Source organism: Anolis sagrei, chromosome 6, assembly GCF_037176765.1.
Source record: "Anolis sagrei isolate rAnoSag1 chromosome 6, rAnoSag1.mat, whole genome shotgun sequence".
Lineage (NCBI taxonomy): Eukaryota > Metazoa > Chordata > Lepidosauria > Squamata > Dactyloidae > Anolis > Anolis sagrei.
In genome coordinates, this window is record NC_090026.1 from 122,338,596 (window position 1) to 122,366,564 (window position 27,969).

Below are 27,969 nucleotides of genomic sequence, written 5' to 3' on the forward strand. Positions count from 1 at the left end.
TAAAAAATTAAGGAGACGGAAACAACAGTGATATCATTGTGGGAGTTTCCTAAAGACCCCCACGAAGCAGACTGAAAACGGAGATGCCTTCCTAGAACAAATGACCCAACATTCAAAAAGGAGATATAACAGTAATGGGAAACCAACCAAATGTTTGTTGGAAGTTAAACTCAGCCAAGAATGTAATGTCCAACAAATTCTTCTCTTGCCTCGCAGTCGATTTAATTGTCTAGAAGTTGGAAGACAACAAGAGGATCAACTATTTTGGATGTGATCCTAAAAATCTGGTCAATGAAGAGGGAAATAGTGGGATTCTTTGGAATTTGTTATACAGAGCAAAGGGGACACCAAATGTAGTCACAGATACAATTGGGATTTTAAGAAAGCTAATAGGTAGTGTAGGGAAATTTGGGGATTTTTTAAAGGTGAGATATTGAAGGTACACTTTCTAAACAATTCCAAATGGAGGGTAAGTGTGAGATGCTAGAAGAAACCAAGGAGGATGTACAAACACTTTTGCGTGAACTGCAATTTAAAAGCTGTTAAAATGTGCACTAGTGTGAAAATGCCCATATATACTAATTGTAAAGCCTTGGCCACTAATTTGTAATGATGCCACCAAATTGTAAGGAGGTATAAATATAACTGCTACCAATATGTAAAGAGTTGGTAAAAGGAGTCACCTCTTTGTGAGGGCTTATTATATTGATGACACAACCAATAGCTTGTAATGTTGTTCGATCTTTCTTCAGTATGTTGCGTGACTTGACTTGGAAAGGAATGGTAACCTAGGCTTGACTTTAAAAAGAAACTGTAACAAGTTTATTGAGATACAGAAGCTTGATGGTTTCAAAGTTTCCTTTCCCTTAGAATCATAGAATCATAGACTCAAAGAGTTGGAAGAGACCTCATGGGCCATCCAGTCCAACCCCCTGCCAAGAAGCAAGAATATTGCATTCAAATCACCCCTGACAGATGGCCATCCAGCCTCTGTTTAAAAGCTTCCAAAGAAGGAGCCTCCACCACACTCCGGGGCAGAGAGTTCCACTGCTGAACGGCTCTCACAGTCAGGAAGTTCTTCCTCATGTTCAGATGGAATCTCCTCTCTTGTAGTTTGAAGCCATTGTTCCAAGTCCTAGTCTCCAGGGAAGCAGAAAGCAAGCTTGCTCCCTCCTCCCTGTGGCTTCCTCTCACATATTTATACACGGCTATCATATCTCCTCTCAGCCTTCTCTTCTTCAGGCTAAACATGCCCAGCTCCTTAAGCCGCTCCTCATAGGGCTTGTTCTCCAGACCCTTGATCATTTTAGTCGCCCTCTTTCTCTGGACACATTCCAGCTTAGAGTCAATATCTCTCTTCAATTGTGGTGCCCAGAATTGGACACAATATTCCAGGTGTGGTCTAACCAAAGCGGAATAGAGCATGGGGAGCATGATTTTCCTGGATCTAGACACTAGGCTCCTCGTGATGCAGGCCAAAATCCCATTGGCTTTTTTTTGCCACCACATCACATTGTTGGCTCATGTTTAACTTGTCCACAAGGACTCCAAGATCTTTTTCACACGTACTGCTCTCGAGCCAGGCATTGTCCCCCATTCTGTATCTTTGCATTTCGTTTTTTCTGCCTAAGTGGAGTATCTTGCATTTGTCCCTGTTGAACTTCATTTTGTTAGTTTTGGCCCATCTCTCTAATCTGTCAAGATCGTTTAGAGGTACAGATCTTCAAAGGTTACATTCATAACAGTTCTTAAATAACTCTTAGGAGGTCTAATTCTTCTAACAAATAGGTCTCAAACTTAGTTCCTTTAAAAAGATGTTTCTTTCTTTAATAGATTGTTTCAGGCACACGCTTATCCTTTCTTTATGATGGTTCTGTTACAATAAAGATGCTTATTAGGGCTTCCCCTCTTTTTCCACAACTGTTACTTTTAATATAAATAAGTCACTCAACTTATCTAAACTATATTGGCTCAAAGACAAAACCTTCCTGATTCTTAATACCAAAGAATCAGCCTTCCCCTGTAGTTCTTTGACTACAGAATCCTCACTGGTTCTCCACACACAACAGAACCAGCCACTTCTGCAGTTCACTGACCTCAGACTGACTGCTTTAAAATGGCTGCTCTGCCAAGTGGCAGTTGGCTCCGCCCCTATCTCCATAGCAACTCAGCTCAAAGCGAGCTAAGCTGGCTACCATCCCCCAATATTAGGCAATATTATATACTTACTCTTACAAACACCTATCTATAACAATACATAACTGTAGATAAAAATTTAAAATGCGCACTAGGCAGTACTATTAGGCAGCTTTGTAACTATTTGCTCTACTGGACACAAAAGGTGATTAATGGTTGACTCTGAGGAGATGTGACTAGTGAAATATCAAGAGGGCTTTGTCTTGAGCCTGGTGGTATGCAACATGTTTCTAAATAACTTGGAAGATGGAACTGAAAGCATGCTCACCAGTTTTTCCAGTGACACCAAATTAGGAGAGGATAGGGTCAGAAATCAAAATGATTGAAAAAATGATCTAGAGGGGTTTTTAGTAAATCCCAAGCTACACAAAAGTCAACAGTGCAATTTAATAGCCAAACAGGCCAGTGATTTTTCAGAGGCAATGCTGATGGAATCTGGTTTGTTGTAGGTTTTTCAGGCTATATGGCCATGGTCTAGAGGCATTCTCTCCTGACGTTTCGCCTGCATCTATGGCAAGCATCCTCAGAGGTAGTGAAGTCTGTTGGAACTAGGGAAAAGGGGTTTATATATCTGTGGAATGAGCAGGGTGAGGCAAAGGACTCTTGTCTGCTGAAGCTAGGTGTGAATGTTTCAACTGACCACCTTGATTAGCATATAGTGGCCTGACAGTGCCTGGAGCAAACTTTTGTTGAGAGGTGATTAGATGTCCTTGTTTGTTTCCTCTCTGTTGTTGTGCTGTTGTAATTTTAGATTTTTTAAATACTGGTAGCCAGACTTTGTTCATTTTCATGGTTTCCTCCTTTCTGTTGAAATTGTCCACATGCTTGTATATTTCAATGGCTTCTCTGTCTAGTCTGACATGGTGGTTGTTGGTGTGGTCCAGCATTTCTGTGTTCTCAAATAAAATGCTGTGTCCAGGTTGGTTCATCAGGTGCTCTGCTATGACTGATTTCTCTGGTTGAAGTAGTCTGCAGTGCCTTTCATGTTCCTTGATTCGTGTTTGGGCAATGATGCATTTGGTGGTCCCTATGTAGACTGATGAAATCGTTCTAGGAGTTGCATGTGACGTCTGTAGGCTGTCCACATCTCGCAGGCGTATAGCAGGGTTGGGAGGACAATAGCTTTATAAACAAGCACCTTGGTATCCCTACAGATGTCCCGGTCCTCAAACACTCTGTGCTTCATTCGGTAAAATGCTGCACTCGCAGAGCTCAGGCAGTGTTGAATTTCAGTGTCAATGTTGACTTTTGTGGAGAAGTGGCTGCCAAGGTAGCAGAAACAGTCAACATTGTATTTTTGGCATTGCAGAGGGATTGCAATGCCATTCTAAACATCTTTGCAGAAGCATATGAGGAGTTTGGCCTCTCGTTGAACATCGAGAAAACCAAAGTGCTCTTCCAGCAGGCACCAACCTGAGTCGGTATACCGATGGCATTAGGGCAGTGGTTCTCAACGTTCGTAATGCTGCGACCCCTTATTACAGTTCCCCATGTTATGGTGACCCCCAACCATCAAATTATTTTCGTTGCTGCTTCATAACTGTAATTTTGCTACTGTTATGAACAGTAATGTAAATTTTCATTTACTGGACTTAACTTGGCACAAATACCCAATATACTCAAATTTGGTTGGGGGGCGGGGGGTGGATTAATTTTGTCATTTGGGATTTGTAGTTGCTGGGATTTATAATGAACCTACAATCAAAGAGCATTCTGAACTCCACCAATGATGGACTTGAACCAAACGTGGCACACAGAACTCCCATGAGCAACAGAAAATACTGGAAGGATTTGGTGAGCAGTGACCTTGGGTTTTGGAGTTGTAGTTCACTTACATCCAGAGAGCACTGTGGACTCAAACAATGATGGATCTAGACCTAACTTGGCATGAATATTCAATATGCCTAAGTATGAACACTGGTAGAGTTTGGGGAAAATAGACCTTGACATTTGGGAGTTGTAGTTGTTGGGATTTATAGTTCACCTACAACCAAAGCGCATTCCGAACCACACCAACAATAGAATTAGTCCAAACTTCTCACACAGAGCCTCCATGACCTACAGAAAATACTGTTTTCTGATAGTCTTTGGTGACCCCTCTGATACCCCCTTGCGACCCCCCTTGGGGTCCCGACCCCCAGGTTGAGAAACACTGCATTAGGGGAAGGACAATAGATTGGCGATAGTACTGTCCTGTGCATGTATAGGTCCAAGACACTGGATTCATTGATAACATGGCTATGAATGATTTCTGGCTGAAGCCCTGGAAAACTTCATGTCAAAATAGACAGAATCTGGCTTGATGAACTAATGATCTAAGTCAGTATACCAATGGCATTACATGTTCATAGTTTTGAAGACATTTTCTGAAAACACTGACTATGGCCTCCAGGAGAACCTCCGAAGGAAATGCACTTTGCTATATTAAAAAATCAACATACATGAAGATTTGGCCACATTTCCACTGTTACCTATTATAAACAAACATCTCTAAAGGCAACTGCAAATGTACGGCGCTCATGCTTCAAATCCCCATCAAGTGATTCTTTTGTCCATGTTAAATCAAAACCCTTGTATCAGCAGAGACCGGGGTATGCGGTTGTTGCCAACTAAGCATGAATCGTTGCTGGTGTGTATTGTTTGGCAGCCCTTAGGACCCCAAACGGGTCTTACCATCGCTGATATATATACTGTATATACTGCTTCCAACAGTTCTGCAAATCCCATTGGGGAGTCGGCTTCAATGTGAGCATCGGGCAGATCGTCAAAACAAGTCATGTCTCAGTATTCAGGAAAAGTAAGTAACTTTCTCAAACTTTTCTTAGATTTTAAATGTTTTTAAAAGGAAACATTGTGAGATGGAAAATAAAACCTTAATGTGCCAGCGGGAGATGGGATGGTTTGACAGAGGAAGGCTTTAGGAACCCTGTAGACTTATGTTGTCTTGAGGGCGGAGTCACCATACAATCAGGGTGGTCTGAAGGAAGGGGACATTCCCTTAACTGGTGACCTAAAGAGAAGGACGAGGGGTGATTGGGAAACATGGAATATACCCTGATTAATCCAAACATAAAATTTGAAACTGTGGTGTTTACAAAAGGCCAAGAGGGAGTTTGCCTTATGCACCACACACAGTGCTGTAAACTAGAGCTGAGCTGTAATTTATGCTTAAAGACACTCATCCAGTTTCCTTTTTGGTCTCCCTCCCTCTCTCTCTCTCTGGTTGGATGCAAAATTAAATCCAGCTGGCAGTAAATGCCATGTGCTTGGAATCCCAATGGGTTTTGGGACTGGCAGTTTACAGTACAGTAGAGTCTCACTTATCCAATCTTCGCTCATCCGACGTTCTGTATTATCCAACGCTGTCTGCCTCCTGCCCAGATCCACAGCTGTTTCAATACATTGCGATGTTTGGTGTTAAATTTGTAAATACAGTAATCTATATAAATAAAAATGTAATGTGTGTTTGTGGGATTAACATAACTCAAAAACCACTGGATGAATTGACACAGAATTGGGACACTATACCCCTAAGAGACCAACGAGTGACCATCACTCACCTCCCCCCCCCCCCCAAGAAAAAAAACAGTGGAAAGGACTTAAAACTTCAAAAAGCTAAATGACAATACAGAAAAAAGGGAAGGAAGAGGGAGGGAGGGAGGGAGGGAGGGAAGGAAGGAAGGAAGGAAGGAAGGAAGGAAGGAAGGAAGGAAGGAAGGAAGGAAAAGGGAGGGAGGGAGGGAAAGAAAGAAGGAAAGAGAGAAGGAAGCATGGAAGCAAAGAGTGAAGGAAAGAAGGAAAGAGGTACAGAAGGAAGAAAGGAGATAAAGAGGAAGGAAAAGAAAAAGGGGGAGGAAGGAAAGAGGTAGAGAAGGAAGGAAGGAGAGAAGGAAAGAAAAAAGGGAAGAAAGGGGGAAGAGAAAGGAGAGGAAGGGAAGGGAAGAAGGAAAGAGAAGGAAGGATGGAAGCAAAAAAGCTAAGGAAGGAAGGAAAGAGGTACTGAAGGAAGGAAGGAAGGAAAGAGGAAGGAAAAGAAAAAGGGGGGAGGGAAGGAAAGAGATAGAGAAGGAGGGAAGGAGAGAAGGAAAGAAAAAAAGAGAAAGAAGGAAGGAAAGAGGGAGCGAAGGAAGAAGAGAAAGAAAGAGGGAAAGAGGAAGGGAAGGAAAGAATGAAAGAGAAGGAAGGATGGAAGCAAAAAGCTAAGGAAGAAAGGAAAGAGGTACTGAAGGAAGAAAGGAGAGAAAGAGGAAGGAAAAGAAAAAGCGGGGGAAAGGAAAGAGACAGAGAAGGAAGTAGAGAAGGGAATGAAGGAAGGAAAGAGGGAGCGAAGGAAGGACGGAAAGAAGGAGAGAAAGAGGGAGGGAAGGCTGGCCACAGCAAAGCGTGGTGGGGTACAGATAGTTACTACATAACTTTACTGTGTATCGAACTGCTTTTTGTTTCAATTTGTTGTTTTGGTGCTTAATTTGTAAAATCATAACGTAATTTGACATTTAATAGACTTTTCCTTAATCCCTCTTTATTATCCAACATTTTCGCTTATCCAATGTTTTGCTGGCCCATTTATGTTGGATACGTGAGACTCTACTGTAGCTTTTATTCATGGAATATCTTCCTTGCAGATTGTTTTCTATGAGGGCAAATGCTTCACAGGCAAAAAGTTGGAGGTCTCTGGGCCCTGTGACAACTTCCAGGAACGGGGCTTTGCTAACCGAGTCAATGCCATCTGCGTACAAACCGGAGCGTGGGTCTGCTTCAGTCATACGGATTTCCGAGGCCAGCAGTACATCCTGGAGCATGGCGAATACCCCAGCTTTTATCGCTGGAATGGGCACAATGACCGGATGGGATCATGCAAGCCGGTTGGAATGGTTAGTGTACCTTTCCCCCCTGCTGTTGAGTGAGACACATTTTCAGATGTTTTCTCCTTCATGGGATCCTTTATCAGGATTTTAAAGCATGCACAAATGCACCCAATTCCCCCACTTGGAGTGTCTCTTGTGTTGCTTTGAGAAGGTCCTCCATTGTGCATGTGGCAGGGCTCAGGTTACATTGTAGTTGGTGGTCTGTGGTTTGCTCTTCACACTCGCATGTCGTGGACTCCACTTCGTAGCCCCATTTCTTAAGGATGGCTCTGCATCTTGTGGCTGCAAGAGAGCAGCCACTATCAACGATATCTGGTTAATTTGGGGAATTGCAATTCACAAATAGGCCTCATTCCTAATTTAGGGAACTCACAGTCTTCCAGATCTTGGACTGCAACATTGACCATGTTTTGTCTCTAGTTTCTTTATAAGTGATGGTAGAATAAAATAGCATCAGTCTGTGCCTTCATCACAAATGGAAACAGAACTTTTTGGTTGTGATGCCAAAGTTTTGGGCCACCATCCTTGCAGACTTTCCCGGATCCAGGTGTGTAGCAATGGTGCAGGGAAAGAATTGAGAGCATTGCCCCCAAATAAGAAGTTTTCTCCCCAAGGAAATTGTCCTTTACTCCCCAAATGTTATGCTCTTCCTTCTCTCTCTTTGTATAGAATCCAGTACTTTTTTGACCCCAATTTCAAGCTTATGTAAGATCTCACAGCTGCAAATATTTTGTAACCTTTTTGGTACCTTAAACCCAGCCATTTCCTGCATTATTTCATTTATAAACCTATCAAATATCATTGAACTAAGTTTTAAAAAAAGAAAAAAGAAAATAATACCTGTCTATGAATTCTATGCAAAACAAAACTAGTCTGGGGGAGGGATTCCTAAAGGACATTACCTCAATTCACCCCCCAAAAACTTGCATGCTTGGGCTGCGGAAACCAAAGCGGGAAAGGGGGAGAGGTTTATTTTCCCTCCGTCTTACGCCAGTTAATAACATCACAGCATTTATCCTGTGTAAATAATCAGCCTTGACTGGAAACTTAGGGGAAAAAATTCATTTTGGGGGGTTTTGAGGCAAACAGTCTCAAGATCTGTGTATCTTGGAATATCTTCTTAATATTTCTGTCCCGGGTGGGATTCTCATTTCATTTCGCTATGCATGCATGTCTGGATCATTTGCAGATGTCAAAGGTGATGCGGCGGTCTTTTAACCTGAGCATGATCAGTTCACATTTCTAAAATATTTTTCCTTAGTGTCTTGGTTTTTAGGCCTGTTCCTGGGGTTGTTTGGGGAGCCAGTTCTGAAAACCACATCAGTACCAGTATCCTTGATATGCTTATCATTATTTGGGGGCCCAGTAGAATCATAAAATCATAGAGTTGGAAAAGACCTCATGGGCCATCCAGTCCAACCCCATTCTGCCAAGAAGCAGGAAAATCGCATTCAAAGCACCCCCAACAGATGGCCATCCAACCTTGGTTTAAAAGCCTCCAAAGAAGGAGCCTCCACCACACTCTGGGGCAGAGAGTTCCACTGCTGAACAGCTCTCACAGTCAGGAAGTTCTTCCTAATGTTCAGGTGGAATCTCCTTTCCTGTAGTTTGAAGTCATTGCTCCGCGTCCTAGTCTCTAGGGCAGCAGAAAACAAGTTTTCTCCCTCCTCCCTATGATTTCCCTCACATATTTATACCTGGCTACCATGTCTCTTCTCAGTCTTCTCTTCTGCAGGCTAAACATGCCCAGCTCTTTAAGCCGCTTCTCATAGGGTTTGTTCTCCAGACCCTTGATCATTTTAGTCACCCTCCTCTGGATGACTATAACTATGAGTGTATGCTTGTTCTCCAGACCCTTGGCATGTGTTCTGTATCCACACCCTTGGCATATGTTCTGTATCTCAAAAACTAGAGCTGATAAGGGAAAACGGGTACCATTTTTAAAATCAGCGTGTCAAACATACTCAGAAACAGGGCTAACATTTGAGGCACTAAAATGTGTGTTGCCCCTAGTGGCGCAATGGGTTAAACCCTTGTGCTGGCATGACTGCTGACCGAACGGGGAGCGAGGTGAGCTCCTGTCTGTCATCTCCAGCCTCCCACAGGATGGTAAAACGGCCGGGCGTTCCCTGGGCAACGTACTTACAAATGGCCAATTCTCTCACACCAGAAGCAACTTGCAGTTTCTCAGGTCCTGACACGAAACAAAGCAAAACAAAACAAAACAAAACAAAATAAAACAAACTGTTACCTTAAAGGGTATGTGGATGTGCAAGAATAGGGAAATGGTAAATACAAATATTTTCTCTATATTTTGTACAGGGTACAGTGCTCTTTTTGATATATTTGCTAACTGGGTTGTTGTAGGTTTTTCCGGGCTATATGGCCATGTTCCACAGATATATAAACCCATTTTTACTACTTCCAACAGACCTCACTACCTCTGAGGATGCTTGCCGTAGATGCAGGCGAAACATCAGGAGAAAATGCCTCTAGAACATGGCCATATAGCCCGGAAAAACCTACAACAACCCAGTGATTCCGGCCATGAAAGCCTTCGACAATATATTTGCTAACTATTTTTGCCATGAAAGCTAAATTTTGCTTCATCCTTATCGACAGCACGGGGAGCATTACCGAATAGAAATCTACGAAGGGAAATACTTCAGTGGCCGCAGCCAGGAATTCACCGAAGACTGCTCTTTCTTGAGTAGGCAAGGCTGGTCCAAGGACTGGATCAATGCCATCAAAGTCTATGGGGATGGAGCGTAAGTATTGCAACACCATTTAATATAGTTCAAAGTTAGCTTTGTTAGTAAACAAGTAACTCAGCAACTTATTTTTCCGGGCTGTAATAACAAGAACATGGACTGGATGATCAGAGCACTGAATAAAATAACTAATTCCTTTTCAAAAGTAACTTCCCAAGCTCTGGGTTGGGATCACTGTGTATAACTATATGGCCAGAAATAAAGGTGCCAAAGCAAATATTTGGTTCCAGTCCCCCTGACCTGGATGGACTAAGCTTGGAACACTTTTCGCACCCTCCGATGCAGCCAAACAAAATGTAATAACATCTAAAAATAAAGACTAGAAGCAGGAACCACAGCTTCAGAACGCAACCCATGCCAGTCTTCCTTGGACTGCCTTTGGATTGCCAAGACTCCTCACTGATAACCAGCGTGTTGCAATCCTGTAGATGATATTTCAACAGCATTGAGGTGCTTAATACACAAATAATATGCATTTATTCCTTTATTGTAGGCTCAGCTTGGTTTCACTCAGCTTGATCTCACTCTTTTTTTTTTCATGGCTGTTTCTTTTTTGCTGGCTTTTTTTTCATAGATAAGGCAAATTACATTCATTTGAAATTCTTTTCTTCTCTTTCCTTGGCATGCTTTCAGAGTTGTCCAAGTTTGTAGCTGGGAGGCAGGGTAAGGAGATATGAAGGCATGATGATGATGATGATGGTGGTGGTGGTGGTGGTGGTGGTGGCGGTGGTGATGATGATGATGATGATGATGATTATTATTATTATTATTAGAAACACAACAAGATGACTCCACAGTAAACAAGATCACTCTGCTAGCTGTTGTATTGGATCACATGTCGGACACTTCCCAAGTGTCTAGGACTGTGTGATGTATCAGCGAATATTGCATGCAGATCCCAGTAAGGTGGCCTTCTGCAGCTGGCAGATGGTAATTTTGTTAGTGCTGATTGTGTTTAAGTGCAGGTCAAGGTCTTTAAGCACTGCACCCAGTGTGCCGATCACTACTGGGACCACCTTTATTGGCTTGTGCCAGAGTCTTTGCAATTCGATCTTTAAATCCTCATATTGTGTAAGCTTTTTTACAGGTGATTCTTGTCAATCCTGCTTTCTCTTGGGATTGCAACATTGATGATCCATACTTGTTTTTTAACACAACCATGAGGTCAGAAGTATTGTGCTCCAAAACTCTGTCAGTCTGGATTCGGAAGTCCCAGAGTAGTTTGATGTGTTCATTTTCCGTAACGTTTTCAGGCTTGTGATCCCACCAGTTTTTTGTCGCAGGCAGATGGTATTTGTGGCACAAATTCCAATGGATCATCTGAGCAACGGTGTTGTGCCTCTGCTTGTAGTCCATCTGTGCGATCTTCTTGCAGCAGCTGAGTATGTGATCCATTGTTTTGTCTGCTTCCTTGCAGAGTCTACTCTTGGAATCTGTCATCGACTTTTCAATTCTGGCTTTGATGGCATTGGTTCTAATGGCTTATTCTTGGGCTGCAACAATCAGGCCCTCCATCTCCTTTTTCAAAGTTCGATTTGTGAGCCACATCCATGTTTTTTCTTTGTTCTCAATGTAGCCAGTTTTCTCTTCTGCTCTGCATTGCATTTTTACAGTATTCACTCTTTGTCTTTTGCACTTGAAGCAGTTTTCTACTATTTACTTCCATCAATGTTGGTTCTTGACTGTCTTCCACAAAATCTGCCCATGCGTGTTTCTCTTCTTCTTCTTCTTCTTCTTCTTCTTCTTCTTCTTCTTCTTCTTCTTCTTCTTCTACAACAACAACAACAACAACAACATATAATAATATGTAATAATAATATACTGTTCTTGTTATTATCAATATTGTATCCATTTTTATCTCTTGACCAGGGCAAAAAGCAGCATTGGCCACCCAAATGCAAATTCTGCTCTTCCAAATGAAATTTTCCTCCTTTCTGCAAATTTCTCGCATTTCAGTCACTCACTGAAAGTTATTCTCACCTAGAACTCTTACATTTACTATTTTAATATTCCCTTGGCCATTTTGCCTGTCTCTTTTCTTTGGATGGTGATATTGTTTCTGAATGCTCACTGGATTTTCAAGTTGTTACAATGCTAGTTGAAAGGAAATTGTATTTGCAAGGCACAGAAATTCATATTTGGTGTGCAAAGCCATCATTTTACCCTTCTCCATAGCTTCATTCATAGCCGCTTTGAAAAAGTCCCAGATTCACACCTATGCTCCCTTAAAAGGTAAAGATAAAGGTTTTCCTTTGACATTAAGTCTAGTCTGTCCGACTCTGGTGCGTGGTGCTCATCTCCATTTCTAAGATGAAGAGCCAGCATTGTCCATAGACACTTCCAAGATCATGTGGCCAGCATGACTGCATGGAGCACCGTTACCTTCACGCAGAAGCGGTACCTATTGATCTACTCACATTTGCATGTTTTTGAACTGCTAGTTTGGCAGAAGCTGGGGCTAACAACAGGAGCTCACCCTACTCCCCGGATTCAAAGTGCCAATCTTTCAGTCAGCAAGCTCAGCAGCTCAGCAGTTTAACTTTCTGTGCCTTTTGAGTCCCTAAATTCTTGCAATTCCCTAGAGATCCGGCTCATGATACAGCAATAAAAGGATTGCCGTGTTGTCATCCAGTTCAAGACATCTACTGTTAATGTTGCTCATCCAAAACAAAACTCAGCAGGAGGCATGAAAGGATGCCTTTAATGAGGGTTTATTTTTTATGGTGAGCATGATTAATACAGATTACATCCTTCCTGCAAGGCTGCATTCTTGCTTTGTGATCCTTTTCCAACAGTCTCCCTCCCACCCACTTCATACCCGCCTCTGAAACATTTCCCCTAAAAAAAAAACCAACAACCAACTAACTAACAGGACTGCGGCGTCATCGTCTCTGACCAAAAATGAGTATTTTCTTGAGAAGAGGGAGTCCACCTCCGTCTCTTTGTATACAAATCCTCATCCTCTTTCAAGGAAAGGAATTGCTCTGTGATTATGTCCTAATTTGTTGTTGTCTTGTGGCTTTGTTGTCCTATGCGCTCCTCTTGGACAAACAAACACACCAGAGAAGCATGTGTGAGAGAGACGGAGGAGAGGCCGAAGGGGTGCTTCTGCTCCAGAGCCAGGGAGCGCTTGGCTTGTGCAAGGCGCAGCTGGAGTTCTGGTTTACACATCATGCTTCCGTGCCAAGAGAGCATCTCTAAGGAGGGCAAAATAGCAGAAATGTGTAGGCACTCTCTGGCGGAAAGGTCAAGCATGCCTGCTGAATGTGGGCCTCTCGGGGACAGAAGCTTTCTCCTGAAGAGTTGGCTAAAAGCCCTACAAAATCATAGGCTCACTGGGACCTGGCGCATTACACCGATAGAGTGCTATTGATTCCACGTTAATGGCTCTGGTTCCATCCGATGAAATCCCTGGATTTGCAGTTTATGGAGGGGAGCCAGCGTGCCGTAATGGTTTCAACGTTGCACTACGACACACTGGCCAGGATTTTAATTCAAAAATGCAACATTTAGAACCCCTAACAATGATCCCCCAACTTCCCAGAAGACCCCAGAGTCTCCGCTTTCCCTATTGCAGTGGTTCCTAACCTTCCTAATGCCACAACCCCTTAATACAGTTCCTCATGCTATGGTGACCCCCAACCGTAAAATTATTTTTGTTGCTACTTCATAACTGTAATTTTTCTCCTGTTATCAATCGTAATGTAAATATGCAGGATGTATTCTCATTCGCTAGACCAAATTTGGCACAAATTCCAACAGTCACCAGCCAACCCCTTTCCAATGCCAGAGATACACCTTAATGGTTTAATATTAGAAAATGTTGACCATTTCTGCTACCTTGGCAGCCACCTCTCCACCAAAGTCAACATCAACACCGAAATACAACATCGCCTGAGCTCTGCGAGTGCAGCGTTTTTCCAAATGAAGCAGAGAGTGTTTGAGGACTGGGACATCCGTAGGGATACCAAGGTGCTTGTTTAAAAAGCTATTGTCCTCCCAACTTTGCTATATGCCTGGACAGTCTACAGACATGACATGCAACTCCTGGAACGATTCCATCAGTGCTGCCTCTGGAAAATACTACAAATCTCTTGGGAAGACAAGCGTACAAACGTCAGCGTGCTGGAAGAAGCAAAGACCACCAGCATTGAAGCGATGGTCCTCTGCCATCAACTCTGCTGGACCGGCCACGTTGTCTGGATGCCTGACCGCCGTCTCCCAAAGCAGTTGCTCTACTCCGAACTCAAGAACGGAAAACAGAATGTTGGTGGACAGGAAAAGAGATTTAAAGATGGGCTCAAAGCCAACCTTAAAAACTCTGGCATAGACACTGAGAACTGGGAAGCCCTGGCCCTTGAGCGCTCCAGCTGGAGGTCAGCTGTGACCAGCAGTGCTGCAAAATTTGAAGAGGCACAAATGGAGGATGAAAGAGAGAAACGTGCCAAGAGGAAGGCACGCCAAGCCAACCCCGACCAAGACCTCCTTCCACCTGGAAACCAATGCCCTCACTGCAGGAGAAGATGCAGGTCAAGAATAGGGCTCCACAGTCACCTACGGACCCACCAGAATACTGATCCTGGAAGACTATCCTACTTGGCCAACGAGGGATCGCCTAAGTAAGTTCCCAATATGCCATATTTGAATACTGATGGAGTTCGGGAGGGAATTGATTTTGTCAAGCACCATAATTTCTCACCTCCTGTCCTGGAACTAAACTGTACCGAACTGTAAATATCACTTGAAACATTTTGAAAATATAATCCATTTCACTTCTATTTCAGGTGGGTGTTATATGAGGAACCCAATTATCGTGGCCAGATGTACGTTGTTGAAAGGGGGGACTACAGTAGCTGCAATGAATGGCAAGCGCCCAGCGCAACCATCCAGTCCTTCCGAAGAGTCATCAACTATTTTTAACCCACCGCCAGGTGAAAAGCTTGAACCTTGAACCTTCCTAAGCTCATCTCGGAAATAAAGACTTTAAATCCTGTGTGTTTGGATTGTTTGTTTGTCTTCTGTCTTACTAACCAAGCTCATCAAGGTCAGACCTAGAATCTTTCAGAACGTGGAGCTATTGCTTCTTTTGGATTATAATCCCTAAGACCTCATGCCAACATGACCAATGATCAAGGATTTCAGCTTTTCCCTTAGTTTGGTTGTATTCCTTAACATAGTAAGTAAAGGCTTTCCCCTGACATTAAGTCCAGTCGTGTCCGACTCTGGGGTTGGTGCTTATCTCCATTTCTAAACCGAAGAGCTGGCATTTTCCATAGATGCCTCCAAGGTCATGTGGCCAGCATGATTGCATACCTTCCTCCTGGAGCAGTAGTAGTAGTAGTAGTAGTAGTAATAATAATAATAATAATAATAATAATAATAATAAACTTTATTTATACCCCGCCACCATCTCCCCAATGGGGACTCGGAGCGGCTTACATGGGGCCAAGCCCGAACAACAAATTACAATATAAAAATACAAATTGAAGTAAAATAAACAACATAACATTAAAGTAAAAAACATCAAAACATATAAAACAATATACACAAAACATAGAAGCCAAACATAATGACAGAGAGCGGGCCGCATGTGTTACAATTGTTTTTAATTGCCCTATAGTTGTCTTGTGATGTTTTGTATCGATGTTGTTCACCGCTTTGAGGGCTGAGAAAAGCGGTATATAAATAAAGTAAATAAATAAATGTACATAAGATGAATTAAAAACTCCAGGTGAGATAAGGGGGCAGAACTAATTGTAAGGGAGAACTCATAGAGAGACAGGAAAATAGACAAACCTTCGTACATGGGGGGTGGGGGTGGGGGAACTCTTGGGACAAGAACATTGAGGGAGCAATAACATAAAATTATTTGGCTACTCTCTGAAAGCACAATGGCAGAGCTAGGTCTTGAGGCTCTTTTTAAAGGTTTCTAACATAGGTCTTGAGACTCTTTTTAAAGGTTTCTAACATAGGGGCTTTCCTAATCTCTCTGGGCAATGAATTCCAGAGTCGGGGGGCCACAGAGGAGAAGGCTCTCTCCCTTGTACCCACAAGGCGAGTCTGAGAGACTGGCTAGAGCAAAAGGAGGGCCTCACCCAAAGATAGAAGAGTCTGGGCTGGTTCATGGAGAAAGATACGGTCACGAAGGCGCATGAGTTTTAATTGTGCGAAGGTTCTCCTGGCCATCGCTGACATCTGTGCTTCAAGCGTCAGGACTGAGTCCAGGAGAACCCCCAAACTGCGGACCTGTGACTTCAGGGGGAGTGCAGCCCCATCCAGCACAGGTTGCCACCCAATATCCCGATCAGATGGGCGACTGACCTAGAGGACTTCTGTCTTGTTAGGATTGATCCTCAGCTTGTTCCTCCTCATCCAGTTCATCACAGCAACCAGGCACTGGTCCAGTATCCTCGGGGCTTCCTTGGAGTCTGGTGGAAATGAGTAGTGGAGTTGGGTGTCATCTGCATAGAGATGGCACCATACTCCAAAACTCTGGATGACCTCTCCCAGCGGTTTCATGTAGATGTTAAAAAGCATGGGGGGCAGAATGGATCCTTGCGGGACCCCACAGATCAATGGCCAGGGCTCAGAGCAGGCGTCTTCCAGCTTCACCGACTGGGAACGACCCTCCATGAAGGACTGGAGCCACAGGAGAACCGTGCCCCCGAATCCCATCCCAGCGAGTCTTCCCAGAAGGATACCATGATCAAGGGTATCAAAAGCCGCTAGAGGGAGGATTTGCCATCTATTTCCAAAAACGAAGAGAATGACAGGCAGAGAGATTTTCAGCCTTCTCCCAAAGAGGTTCCTAAGACTATCAGAAATATATGATTTCTTATGGTCTTTGGTGACCCTTCTGAAACCCCGTTGCGACCCTCAGGGGTCCTGACTCCCAGGTTGAGAAACGCTGCCATATGGCCTCATCACATCTAAGCATTGATCCAATTTAAATCTGGTTTGTGCCTCCTGCAGAATTCTGGGGTTTGTAGTTTAATGAGGTCCAGGACCTGCTAGATTGAGCAGTTTAAACTCCCCTCCCCTAAACTACAAGCCCCAGAATTCTGCAGGAGGCAGAACCTGGATTTAAAGTGGATCCATGCTCTGATGTGATGAGGTCCTAAGTGAAGAATTGAAGCCCTGGTCTCCAGAGTTGTACCCCAATGCTCAAAATACTACTCCGTTCTTGTTCTCACTTCCCCATTTGCAGCCTTCTCGAGGTGTACTGTCGAAGGCTTTCATGGCCAGAATCACTGGGTTGTTGTAAGTTTTTCAGGCTATATAGCCATGTTCTAGAAGCATTTTCTCCTGACATTTCACCTGCATGTATGGCAAACATCCTCAGAGGTTGTGACACAACCTCTGAGGATGCTTGCCGTAGATGCAGGCGAAACGTCATGAGCAAATCCTTCCAGAACATGGCCATATAGCCTAAGAAACCTACAACAACCCACTTCTTGGGGTGCTTTTGGCAGAGTTTTGGTTGAAAAATCAGGTAATAGTGGAACTGGAAGCTGTGGGATCTTTCTGGAGGTCTTGGGGGGGGGGGGGCTCCTACAAGCTGCATTTTTGAACCAGGATCCTGTCTGCTGTGCCCCATGTCAGGACCAGGACATCCTGGAAAGAAAAACATAATTTGCGGTGCGGATTCCACAGAATTCCTTCAGTGTTTGTGTTGGACATGTTGCGTCCCTGTTGCTATTTCTGCCTGGAATTCATGATGCTGTAGAAGTAATGTTGTTGAACCCGAAGGGCTCAGGACCCCCCGGTGACACAGTGCAGCTGGTCTCCAGATTATTATTATTCCCCCCTCGGTGGCCCTAGAAGCTGTGGTTAATAACATCGCCTTTGAAGCCCTTGCGAAAAAAAGTCCTGCCTCCTCATCCAGAGGGGAGACTTTCCTGTTGAGAAATGACGAGGCAAAACGCATTGCAGAAAGGGGAAGTGGGGGAGAGGGAAGTGACTCACAACCCCCCTGAGTGGGTTGCACAGCAGACACGATTCAGGCATACATCCACCCCTATACATCTCTCTCTCTCTCTTTCTCTTCTGCTAAAATGATTTCTTGCTGCCAAGCAGCATTCCCTGCAAGTCCTCCCAGGGGTGGCGTCGCTCTCATTTGGAGGCACGCTAATCTTGCTCAATGTGCCATTAGATATTAGCCTTTTGGAACTGTACATTCTGGCTCCACCGTGACCTCTTCCCTTTCGGATGTGTCAGCAAATCACAGTTTGGGTTTCTGCAGAAATGGATTCAACAGCAAGGGATGCAAGAGGAGAACAAAGAGATGGTCTTTGGGGACCGAGAACTATAAACATGGGAGGGGAAGGGGACTGAAAACAGGAACAGGTCATTCCCTGCTCTTGCACTCTCGTTCTCTCTCCTTGTTTGTGAACATGCGTGTGGCTGCAATCCAACATGTCCTCACATATTCATAAGCAGAGATTAACTGTCTCCATGATATGCAAACCCTATACAGAACGGCAGCATCCATGACTAGGTGACATCGGGAAAGGCCCGATGCACAACCACGATGTGGAGCTCTGCAATGCACAATGCGTAACTACATATACAATTTATTTATTTAGCAGTTTTGTATACCGGTCTTCTCACCTCCGTTCGAGGGACTCAGTCCGGTTTCCAACATCCATATTACAGACAGTCATTAAAACATCATATTCTAAATCACACTAAAACATTAAAATAGAAAAATATAATCATATAATTACAGTGGTCAGTCGTCATCAAAAATCATTATTCATTGTCATCCATATCACAGGATCATGGCTCATTCGTCGAATGCCAATCCCCAAAGCCAAGTTTTCACCTGTTTCCTGAACATTAAGATAGAAGGGGCAGTTCTGATCTCCAGTGGAAGGGAGTTTCAGAGTCGAGGGGCCACCACCGAGAAGGCCCTGTCTCTCATCCCCACCAGCCGCGCCTGTGAGGCCAGTGGGATCGAGAGCAGGGCCCCTCCAGACGATCTTAGCAATCTTGATGGTTCATAGGGGAGGATACGTTTGGACAGGTAAATTGGGCCAGAGTTGTTTAGGGCTTCATAGGTTAAGACCAGCACTTTGAATTGTGCTCGGAAGCTGACTGGCAGCTTCCGAGCACAATAACCTTCACTTCACTTTATTTCTTAATTAGTCGCTCTCCACCAAGGTGCTCCGAGCGACTTACAATCTAAAATAGCATTTACACAATATAAAAACATTCAATATAAAAACATTACTTCTTGGGAGGAGAGCAATGTCCAATCTCGATAAAATAGTAAAGAGTAGAGACATCACACTGGCAACAAAGATCCAATGTTGTTTAGCTAAACAATGTTGTTTAGCTCTGCTTCTGTCGCTGTCAGCGGAATATGTCCATTCCACTCAGATTAAGAGATGACTCCATGTTTGTTTGTTTGTTTTTTCATGGCAGGAGTGACTTGAGAAATTGCAAGTCACTTTTGGTGTGAGAGAATTGGTCATCTGCAAGGATGTTGCCCAAGGGATGCTGGGATGTTTTGATGTTTTACTAGCCTTTTGGGAGGCTTCTCTCATGTCCCCACAGTCATAGTAAGACTTACACATGCACTTATTTCTAAAATGTGTGTTTTCCAATCATACCCACACCCTTAACAAAATTGTTTTGTAAAGTGGAAAGTATCCTCATTCTGATTCACATACTGTAACTCATATAGGTTAATGTATTGTTGAAGGCTTTCATTGCCGGAATCACTGAGTTGTAGATTTTTTCGGACTATATGGCCATGTTCTAGAGGCATTCTCTCCTGACGTTTTACCTGCATCTATGCCAGGCCATCAAATGCTAATCAAGGTGGTCAGTTGAAACATTCACACCTAGCTCCCACAGACAAGAGTTCTTTGTCCCACCCTGGTCATTCCACAGATATATAAACCCTTTTTCCTAGTTCCAACAGACCTCACTACCACTGAGGATGCTTGCCATAGATGCAGGCGAAACGTCAGGAGAAAATGCCTCAAGAACATGGCCATATAGCCCGAAAAAACCTACAACAACCCTCATCATAGGTTGACTCTCTTACAGGTGGAGTCTTCACAGTGCCTTTCACATGACACAGTGATAGAAGTTTGATATCAGCCATGGCTCCATCCTTGGGAATTAGATGTTTACCATTCTCAGATCAAGGCCAGTGTTTGAATGGCAAAGCCTGGGATACCGTTATGATGCAAACATGGCTTTTGAAGTGCTATCAAAGTGCTCTAAATGTGTTATGTGAAAGATGTCAGCGTTTAGCATAAGTAGCCCGCAGAATGACTCTAGCCCTTGTAACTCTAAGTTTGATGAAGTAAACACATGAGTCTTTCGCTTTAAAGTAGAAAAGAAAATGAAGTTGAAGCAAAACAGAAGAATTGTTCTCACCAAAATGTAACACAAAACAATATCTTTGGTGAGTTGTCTTTATTCAACAGCAACATGCAGGAAAGTAACAGGAAACAATATATAGTCCTTCTTTCTTTGTTGTCAGTAGACTGACCTTGTCTCGTATAAACAAAATTTATCTTTAGGACGCTGCGGCATCAAGCAAAGGCCTTTCAGCTCAGAACAAGCTCTCAAGCAAAGAATAGAACAACAATGCTCAAAGTACAAACACACAGTAGCTTACTATATACATGAGATAACAATACACTCAATTAACCCATCAATTAACTGTGTGAACTGCAACAGAAACAGCCCCACCCCTTTCAAAAACTTAGGAAAAGTACGTTGCAAACTCTTGGTAGCAACCAAAGAGTCCCTGACTTCAACAGAAAAAGAGTGCTGGCTCAAGGTTTTTAAGGTGGGTGGGACAGCAAGAGTAAGGTGCCATTAGCACATAGACGTCACTTCCCTCTAAGGCCGTGTCTACACTGTAGAATTAATGTAATTTGGCACAACTTTAACTGCCATGGCTTGCTTACTTACTTACTTGTCCGAGTAAGATTGTCCTCCAAGTGCCGTCTCCATTGCGGTGCCATGGCTTAATGCTATGGGGTCATAGTTTGGTAAAGCATTGGCACCCTTTAGCAGTTTAAACATTCACACCTAGCTCCAACAGACAAGAGTTCTTTGTCCCACCCTGGTCATTCCACAGATATATAAACCATTTTTCCTAGTTCCAACAGACCTCACTACCTCTGAGGATGCTTGCCATAGATGCAGGCGAAATGTCAGGAGAAAATACCTCTAGAACATGGCCATATAGCCCGAAAAAACCTACAACAACCCAAGTCTTATAAAACTACAACTCCCATGATTACATTACACTTCAATTAAAGCAACGTCAAACTGCATTAATTCTACAGTGCAGATGCACCCTAAGTTAGCTCACTTTCTTGTCATCAGTATTCATGCACTCGTTGTCTTTCTCTTAACCATCCAAAGGTTTAGTCACAAAACATTTGGAAGGTGTAATTCCTTTCTCTTCCAATTGCTTCCATGCTCAGTGAAGGGAGCTTACACCCAACCCAAGAATGGAAAACCTAATGTTGGTGGACAGGAAAAGTGATTTAAAGATGGGCTTAAAGCTAACTGTGGCATAGACACCAAGAACTGGGAAGCCCTGGCCCTTGAGCGCTCTAACTGGAGATCAGCTGTGACCAGCAGTGCTGCAGAATTCAAAGAGGCACAAATGGAGGGCGAAAGGAAGAAATGCATCAAGAGGAAAGTGCATCAAACCAATCCTTGTCAGGATCCTCTTCCACCTGGAAACCAATGCCTTCACTGTGGAAGAACATGCGGATCAAGAATAGGGCTCCACAGCCACCTACGGACCCACCGTCAAGACACTACACTTGGCGGACCATCATCCTCGTGCTACAAGGGATCACCTAAGCAAAGAATGGATCTTAATAGACATTGCCAACAAAGAAGGGAAGGGAAACATAATCCTAATTTCCAAAGTCTGAAAGCAAAACATGAATGGCTTTAGAAATCCCATTACAACCTAGACCAGTCCTGTTTATATTACAACACTATACTGTCTGAACATGTGACTAGAGTTTCCAGCATGGAAATCTTTCTCCAAAATGTAAGTAAGCAGAGAGCAAAAAGTGCTGAAACTCATACTATTGGGATGTGGTTATCTTGGCTAGTAAGAGGAAATCAAAACAATAGGGTCATGCGGACCTGTAATAATAGTAATCAGAGCAGAACTTGGGGAACTTTTGTGTTTTATGGATCCTGTTTTTACCAACTTGAAGTTGAAAATGCTGCTGATTCTTCCTTCTAAAAATGGCATTAGTGTTTTTTGATGTGGAGAATGACTCACTAACCAGATAGAGATCTGTCAGCCATCTGGCCTTCATTCCTACCTATATAGCTAGCTAGCTAGCTACCTATCATGTTTAGAGTATTGGGTTGGTACTTGGGAGCTCCAGGTTCAAGCCTCTGCTCACCCATGAAATTTTCCTCTCTAGGCATTTTCTAGGGAGGCATCTATACTGTAGAATTAATGCAGGTTGAAACCACTTTAACTGCCATGGCTGAATGGTGACGGCGCGAGTGGCGCCACCTATGTGTAGAACCGTTAGTTGCAAGATTTAAACTGTTGTATCGTGCTTAATCCTGCCTTTTTACCCTGCTTATGTATAGTTGGTTTGATTGGTTACTTATAGCTGTCAATTAGTATTGTTTGGCTCCACCTCTTCCTAGAGGAGGGGAGTGCTTCCCTTTTCATTCTGCCATCAGAGTTTCTATCGGATGGACGTGAATAAGAGACTTGGCTCTAAAGGCCCCTGCTTAAATTACCTCTCAGCACCAGTTCTGAGGTTTTTTACCCTTGAGACTTATGCTTCATGTTCAGACCAACCTGAACGACGTTGGAAGTCTCAAGCGCCTTCTTTTGGCACCAGAGGAAGATCCTGAGTCTTCAAACACAGGCCATTTGAACTGGGGTTGTGGTTTGCTCCGGCATTCACAGCCATTGTTTTGGACTTCAATTCCCACAATCCCTAACAGCCTCGGGTCCTTTCCTTTCCCCCCTCTGCCACTTAAGGAAGTGGCCTGAGGCTTATTGTGTATAAGATATGTGCAGTGTGCATAGGAATTCATTCATGGGTTTTTTTTTCAAATTATAATCCGGCTCTCCAACAGTTTGAGGGACTGTGACCTGGCCCTCTGTTTAAAAGGTTTGTGGACCTCTGCATTAGACTATAAACAGGGCAATTCTCATTTATGAATATTGTTTATGAAACTGTACCCAGGTCACTGGAGGCAAATCCCTCTCACCGAGAGAATACTGCGCCTCTCTCTTATTTTCTTTATAAGATCCTTTGCATGTGCTCATCTTCTCCCCTTTCCTGACAGTTAAATAACAAAATGGAAAACCTCAGGCTGTACTTTGGCTCAGAACTTTACAATTCCCAAAGGGGAATAAGAGGTGGATCTTCCAAGCATTTAATGCTATTTCTGGGCTCTTCGCCTGAGGTTTTCACATATAGTTTTCGGGTAGCAATGAAATGTCTCAGTCGGAAAAGCAACCATACAGTTTTCTACTCTTTCGGACCTTAGCAATATTGGTGTCCCTCAAACCTATCAGGTCACACATATGACTTAGGAATGAATTGTTTACTGTACCAACCACAGGCCATGACATCAAGGCCTATAAGGAACGGCTTAAAGAGGTGGGCATATTTAGCCTTCAGAAGAGAAGGCTGAGACGAGACATGAAGGAAACTCCACCAGAGCCCCAGATAGCATATTCCACTGCTGAACAGCTCTCACCATTAGGAAATTCTTTCTAATGTTTAGGTGGAATCTCTTTTCCTGCAGTTTGAATCCATTGCTCCATTGTGTCTTGGTGTGTCCGGAGCAGCAGAAAACAAGCTTGCCCCTTCCACAGTGTGACATCCTTTCAAACGATGAGCAACAAGCAAAGGATATGGAGAAGAGTAGTGATTTTTGTTTTTGTTGTGTCAGGAGTGACTCCTGGTGTGAGAGAATTGGCCGTCTGCAAGGACGTTGCCCAGGGGACGCCTGGATGATTTGATGTTTTTATCATCCTTGTGGGAGGCTTCTCTCATGTCCCCGCATGAGGAGCTGGAGCTGATAGGGGGAGCTCATCCGCCTCTCCCCGGATTTGAACCTGTGACCTGTCGATCTTCAGTCCTGCCGGCACAGGGCTTTAACCCACTGCACCACCGGGGGCTCCACGTAGTGATATGAGCTCAGATGTTAAGATTCAGAGGGGCTGAAGTAACAACACGTCTCCTTGAAATCAGACAGTGATTTGAGGAAAAGGGGAGAACTCCAACTGGCCATGATGGTTATGGAGTAGGACTCTCCACCCCCAAAATGAGCTTTTCCAGTCTTGGGGTTGCAGAAGTACAACCAACCTTCTTTTTAAAACCCCAAGTCTGGGTAACACCCCATGTCATCCCAGTAAATGCCAAGTCTGCTAAGTCCTCGTGGAACACATTTGGAAAAATGGAAAATTTGGTGCGTGTGATACAGAGCCGCATAGTTTCCTGGAGGAGTACACCGCTGCATGACAGGAATCCTAAATAGGCACACTGCTTTCAGATGTAAAGATATATTATACCTTGGGGGAAGGGAGGTCCAAGTTGCAAGGTATTAAGTACACATATTTTTTTCAATGCCAGGTTTTGTAATCATTACTTAATTTTGTTCAGAGAAGTCATTTTGATCTAGAGAGCCATCCTTTTTATTGCCACATTCCTACAAAATAATGCACGCTGGTAAAATCTTTGGTTCATGCTTAGAAGGATTTTTCTCTGGGTGAGATGCAACTCCTGTTTTACTGAAGTTAGAGGCAGTAGAATATTATTTGATTGTTCGATTGTTGATACATTTACACTGTAGAATTAATGCAGTTTGAGACCACTTTAACTACCATGACTTAATGCTTTGGCAGAGAAGGCTCTGGACCATGCATACCTGCAACCTCCATGGCTCCATAGGGAATAAAATGCTGTCAAACTATATTTATTCTGGGTTGCTGTGAGTTTTCTGGGTTGTATGGCCATGTTCCAGAAGCATTGACTCCTGATGTTTCACCCACATCTATGGCAGGCATTCTGAGAGGTTGTGGGGTCTGTTGGAAACCAGACAAGTGGGGTTTATATGACTCTTTGTCTGGCGGAGGCAAGTGTGAATGTTGCAATTGGCCACACAGCACTGAATGGCCTTGAAGCTTCAAAACCTGGCTGCTTCCTCGCAACCTCTGAGGATGCCTGCCATAGATGTGGGTGAAATGTCAGGAGAGAATGCTTCTGGAACATGGCAATACAGCCCAGAAAACTCACAGCAACCCAGTGATTCTGGCCATATTTTTCTTGTGTCAGGGGTGACTTGAGAAACTGCAAGTTGCTTCTGGTGTGAGAGAATTGGCCGTCTGCAAGGATGTTGCCCAGGGGATGCCCGGATGTTTTGATGTTTTACCATCCTAGTGGGAGGCTTCTCTCATGTCCCCGCATGGAGAGCTCTAGCTGATAGGGAGCTCATCTGCACTCTCCCCGGATTCAAACCTGCGATCTGTCGGTCTTCAGTCCTGCCGGAACAGGGGTTTAACCCACTGCGCCACAAGGGTACCCCATGAAAGCCTTTGACAACATATACTGTATTATTCTATTCAGTCCTGGACTTGAGGAGGCCAGGGTTCAAGTATCTATTCAGGAAAACCTGTTGGGGGATCTTGGGCAAGTCAATTCTCTCAGAGGAAGGCAAAAGAAGCAACTTTTAAGGCACGCAACAGCAACAATAGCAGCAGCATTGTAGTCAATTATGAAGTGCAGGAATTCACGCAAAGCTGTGAAGTTACTTTTTTGGACAACAATTCTAAAAGGTCCCTAGTTCTACGGCTAGTGACCATGATGGATAACACAATTAGTGTCTGAAAAATAAAGTCTTCCGCCCTTGGTCTCATTGACATTTCCCCAACAACACAACACTCCAGGACATTCCAAATTCAGGGAAGTGTGCTCATTATCTTTCCCTCTCTCTTGTCTGTCTGTCAATGACAAAGTACATTGCAAGATACACAATGTATTAGGTATAAATCCAGTGTGTGGGAGAAAGAGTGTTGAATGAGTATGAAATAAACGTTTTAGCTCCAAGCCCTGTGTGGCTTCTCTACTTCTAGTTAAGGATATGACAGGATACTTTTGCAGTAGTGGTAATCAATGTTTGGTCAGATGTTTAGGATTTCAACTCCCAAAAGATGGGAAATCCTTGGTGCTGAACTCTAAAACACCTGAAAAATACTTCTCAGGTGTTTTGCAGTATTACATGGCCTCACTGATGGCGGTTGTATCTAGCACTTAATGACACAACATTGCCCGAGAAGCTGGGTCAAATGGTGTCAGACAAGACAAGACAGATCCACACAAAGCCAAAGACCCCAACTTCTCCCATCCTGCTTTCCCAAAGCTATACTCAGTCCTGGACTACAACTTCCACCAGTGCTGCCATGTGTTTATGCCAGTCGGGACAGTGGGAGTTGTAGACCAACACAACCAGAGAGCAATGGGTTGGACAAAGCTGGTTTTGATTACATTGGCCAACACACAAACGTTAGACATTCTGGGTATTGTCAAAGGTTTTCATGGTCGGAATCACTAGGTTGTTATAAGTTTTTTGGTCTGTATGGCCATGTTCCAGAAGCATTCTCTCCTGAAATTTTGCCTGCACCTAGGGTAGGCATCCTCACAACCTCTGAGGATGCCTGCCATAGATGCAGGTGAAACGTCAGGGGAGAATGCTTCTGGAACATGGCCATACAGCCCAAAAACTTACAATAACTCAGTCCTGGGTACGCTTGACTTGCTGATTAAAAAATGGTGCTTTGCATTGTCGAAGGCTTTCATGACTGGAATCACTGGGTTGTTGTAGGTTTTGAATATGGCCATATAGCCTGAAAAACCTACAACAACCCAAAATTGTGCCTGTTTCTCACTATTAGCTCTAGTTTTTGAGCTCCAGAACATATGCTACCTACCATTCCATCTGTTCATCCATAAGAAACCATGATAACCACATCTAAGAAACTAGACCTGATGGGGTCTATCCAATGCAATTTTCTGAATCAGTGCCCCAAATAACCCCAGGAACAGGCTTAAAAACCAAGAGACCGAGAATATTATTTTGATGGGCCCTGTTATTTGTATGGAGAAGTGGGGGAAAGACTGTCTGGAAGGGGCTGTGTCTGCGTGGTCAGACAATCGCAGCGATTCTTGTTTCCTTTGGAGCAAAACCGTGTGTGGATGCGCTCTCTCTTCGCCAGAGCAAAACCACTGATTGCACTGTGTAAGTTGAGCTGGAAGCCTGTCTGCAAAACCCCAAGGCCGAAAGGAAGTTCTCAAAGGGTTACTTCCCGCATCCATCCATCTTCATCAGACCTTGTCATCTTGGGTATAAAGGGGGGGGGGCACACACAGACCATATTTAGCAGGGAAAACCACTACTTTGGCCTCATAGGCTCTGCTGGAAAGGAATCTAGCAGTGTCAGGGCATGAAGTCTGGGATGAATGGAAACAGATGTCTATGAATCAGCTAAGCGCACAGCTCTACGCAGGAGAAGGGAAGGATTATTTCACATTGTCCACAAAGGATTTAGCTTTATTCCTTCTTCGCCTTTGCAAACAACGATTTGCTCTCTTCCGTGTATGTTGGTGTTGGGGCTGGTATTTTGGTTGAACAGATGGAGAGAAAAGGTTGAGAGAAAGCGATATGTAGCAGGTCTATGGATTTTAATCCTGTTCTTGGAGACCAAACATCATCCAACCTTTTCCTGGACTAATACCAAATCTGTTATACTGCTAATTTTTCAATATGCTTCTTTGGACATGGATCTAGAGAGAAAAGTGGGGTTGTAACAACAACAACAACAACAACAGCAACAACAAATCAACATTGTTGTTTTCCCATTACTAACTGCACCCAACAGAGACCTCTCCATCAAGCCGTATCTCCATGAAGCTGCGTAAAGTAATGATAGATTAACTGATTTAGGATTTCAAGTAATCTGAACTAACCTTAGCATAGCATCTCTCAACCTGGGGTTCAGGACCCCTGGGGAGGTCACAGGGGGATCGCCAAAGACCACCAGAAAACACAGTATTTTCTGTTGGTTATGGGGGTTCTGTGTGGGAAGTTTGGCCCAATTCTAT

The 27,969-nt window shown here is 43.7% G+C and overlaps 1 protein-coding gene across 1 annotated transcript; it reads left to right on the top strand.

The window, feature by feature from the left end:
- Positions 1 to 4,894: 4,894 nt before the first annotated feature.
- Positions 4,895 to 14,762, top strand: CRYGN (crystallin gamma N). The gene is made up of 4 exons (XM_060783464.2): positions 4,895 to 4,993; positions 6,819 to 7,067; positions 9,684 to 9,829; positions 14,617 to 14,762. The coding sequence occupies exons 1-4, from the start codon at positions 4,973 to 4,975 to the stop codon at positions 14,750 to 14,752; spliced, it is 552 nt and encodes a 183-aa protein (XP_060639447.1). The 5' UTR covers positions 4,895 to 4,972; the 3' UTR covers positions 14,753 to 14,762.
- Positions 14,763 to 27,969: the final 13,207 nt, after the last annotated feature.

Excerpts from the sequence above, each read along its gene's own strand:
- CRYGN (XM_060783464.2), top strand. The coding sequence starts at position 4,973 with ATGTCTCAGTATTCAGGAAAA. Across the intron at positions 7,068-9,683 it reads CATGCAAGCCGGTTGGAATG|CACGGGGAGCATTACCGAAT; the intron begins GTTAGTGTACCT and ends CCTTATCGACAG. Across the intron at positions 9,830-14,616 it reads AAAGTCTATGGGGATGGAGC|GTGGGTGTTATATGAGGAAC; the intron begins GTAAGTATTGCA and ends CTTCTATTTCAG.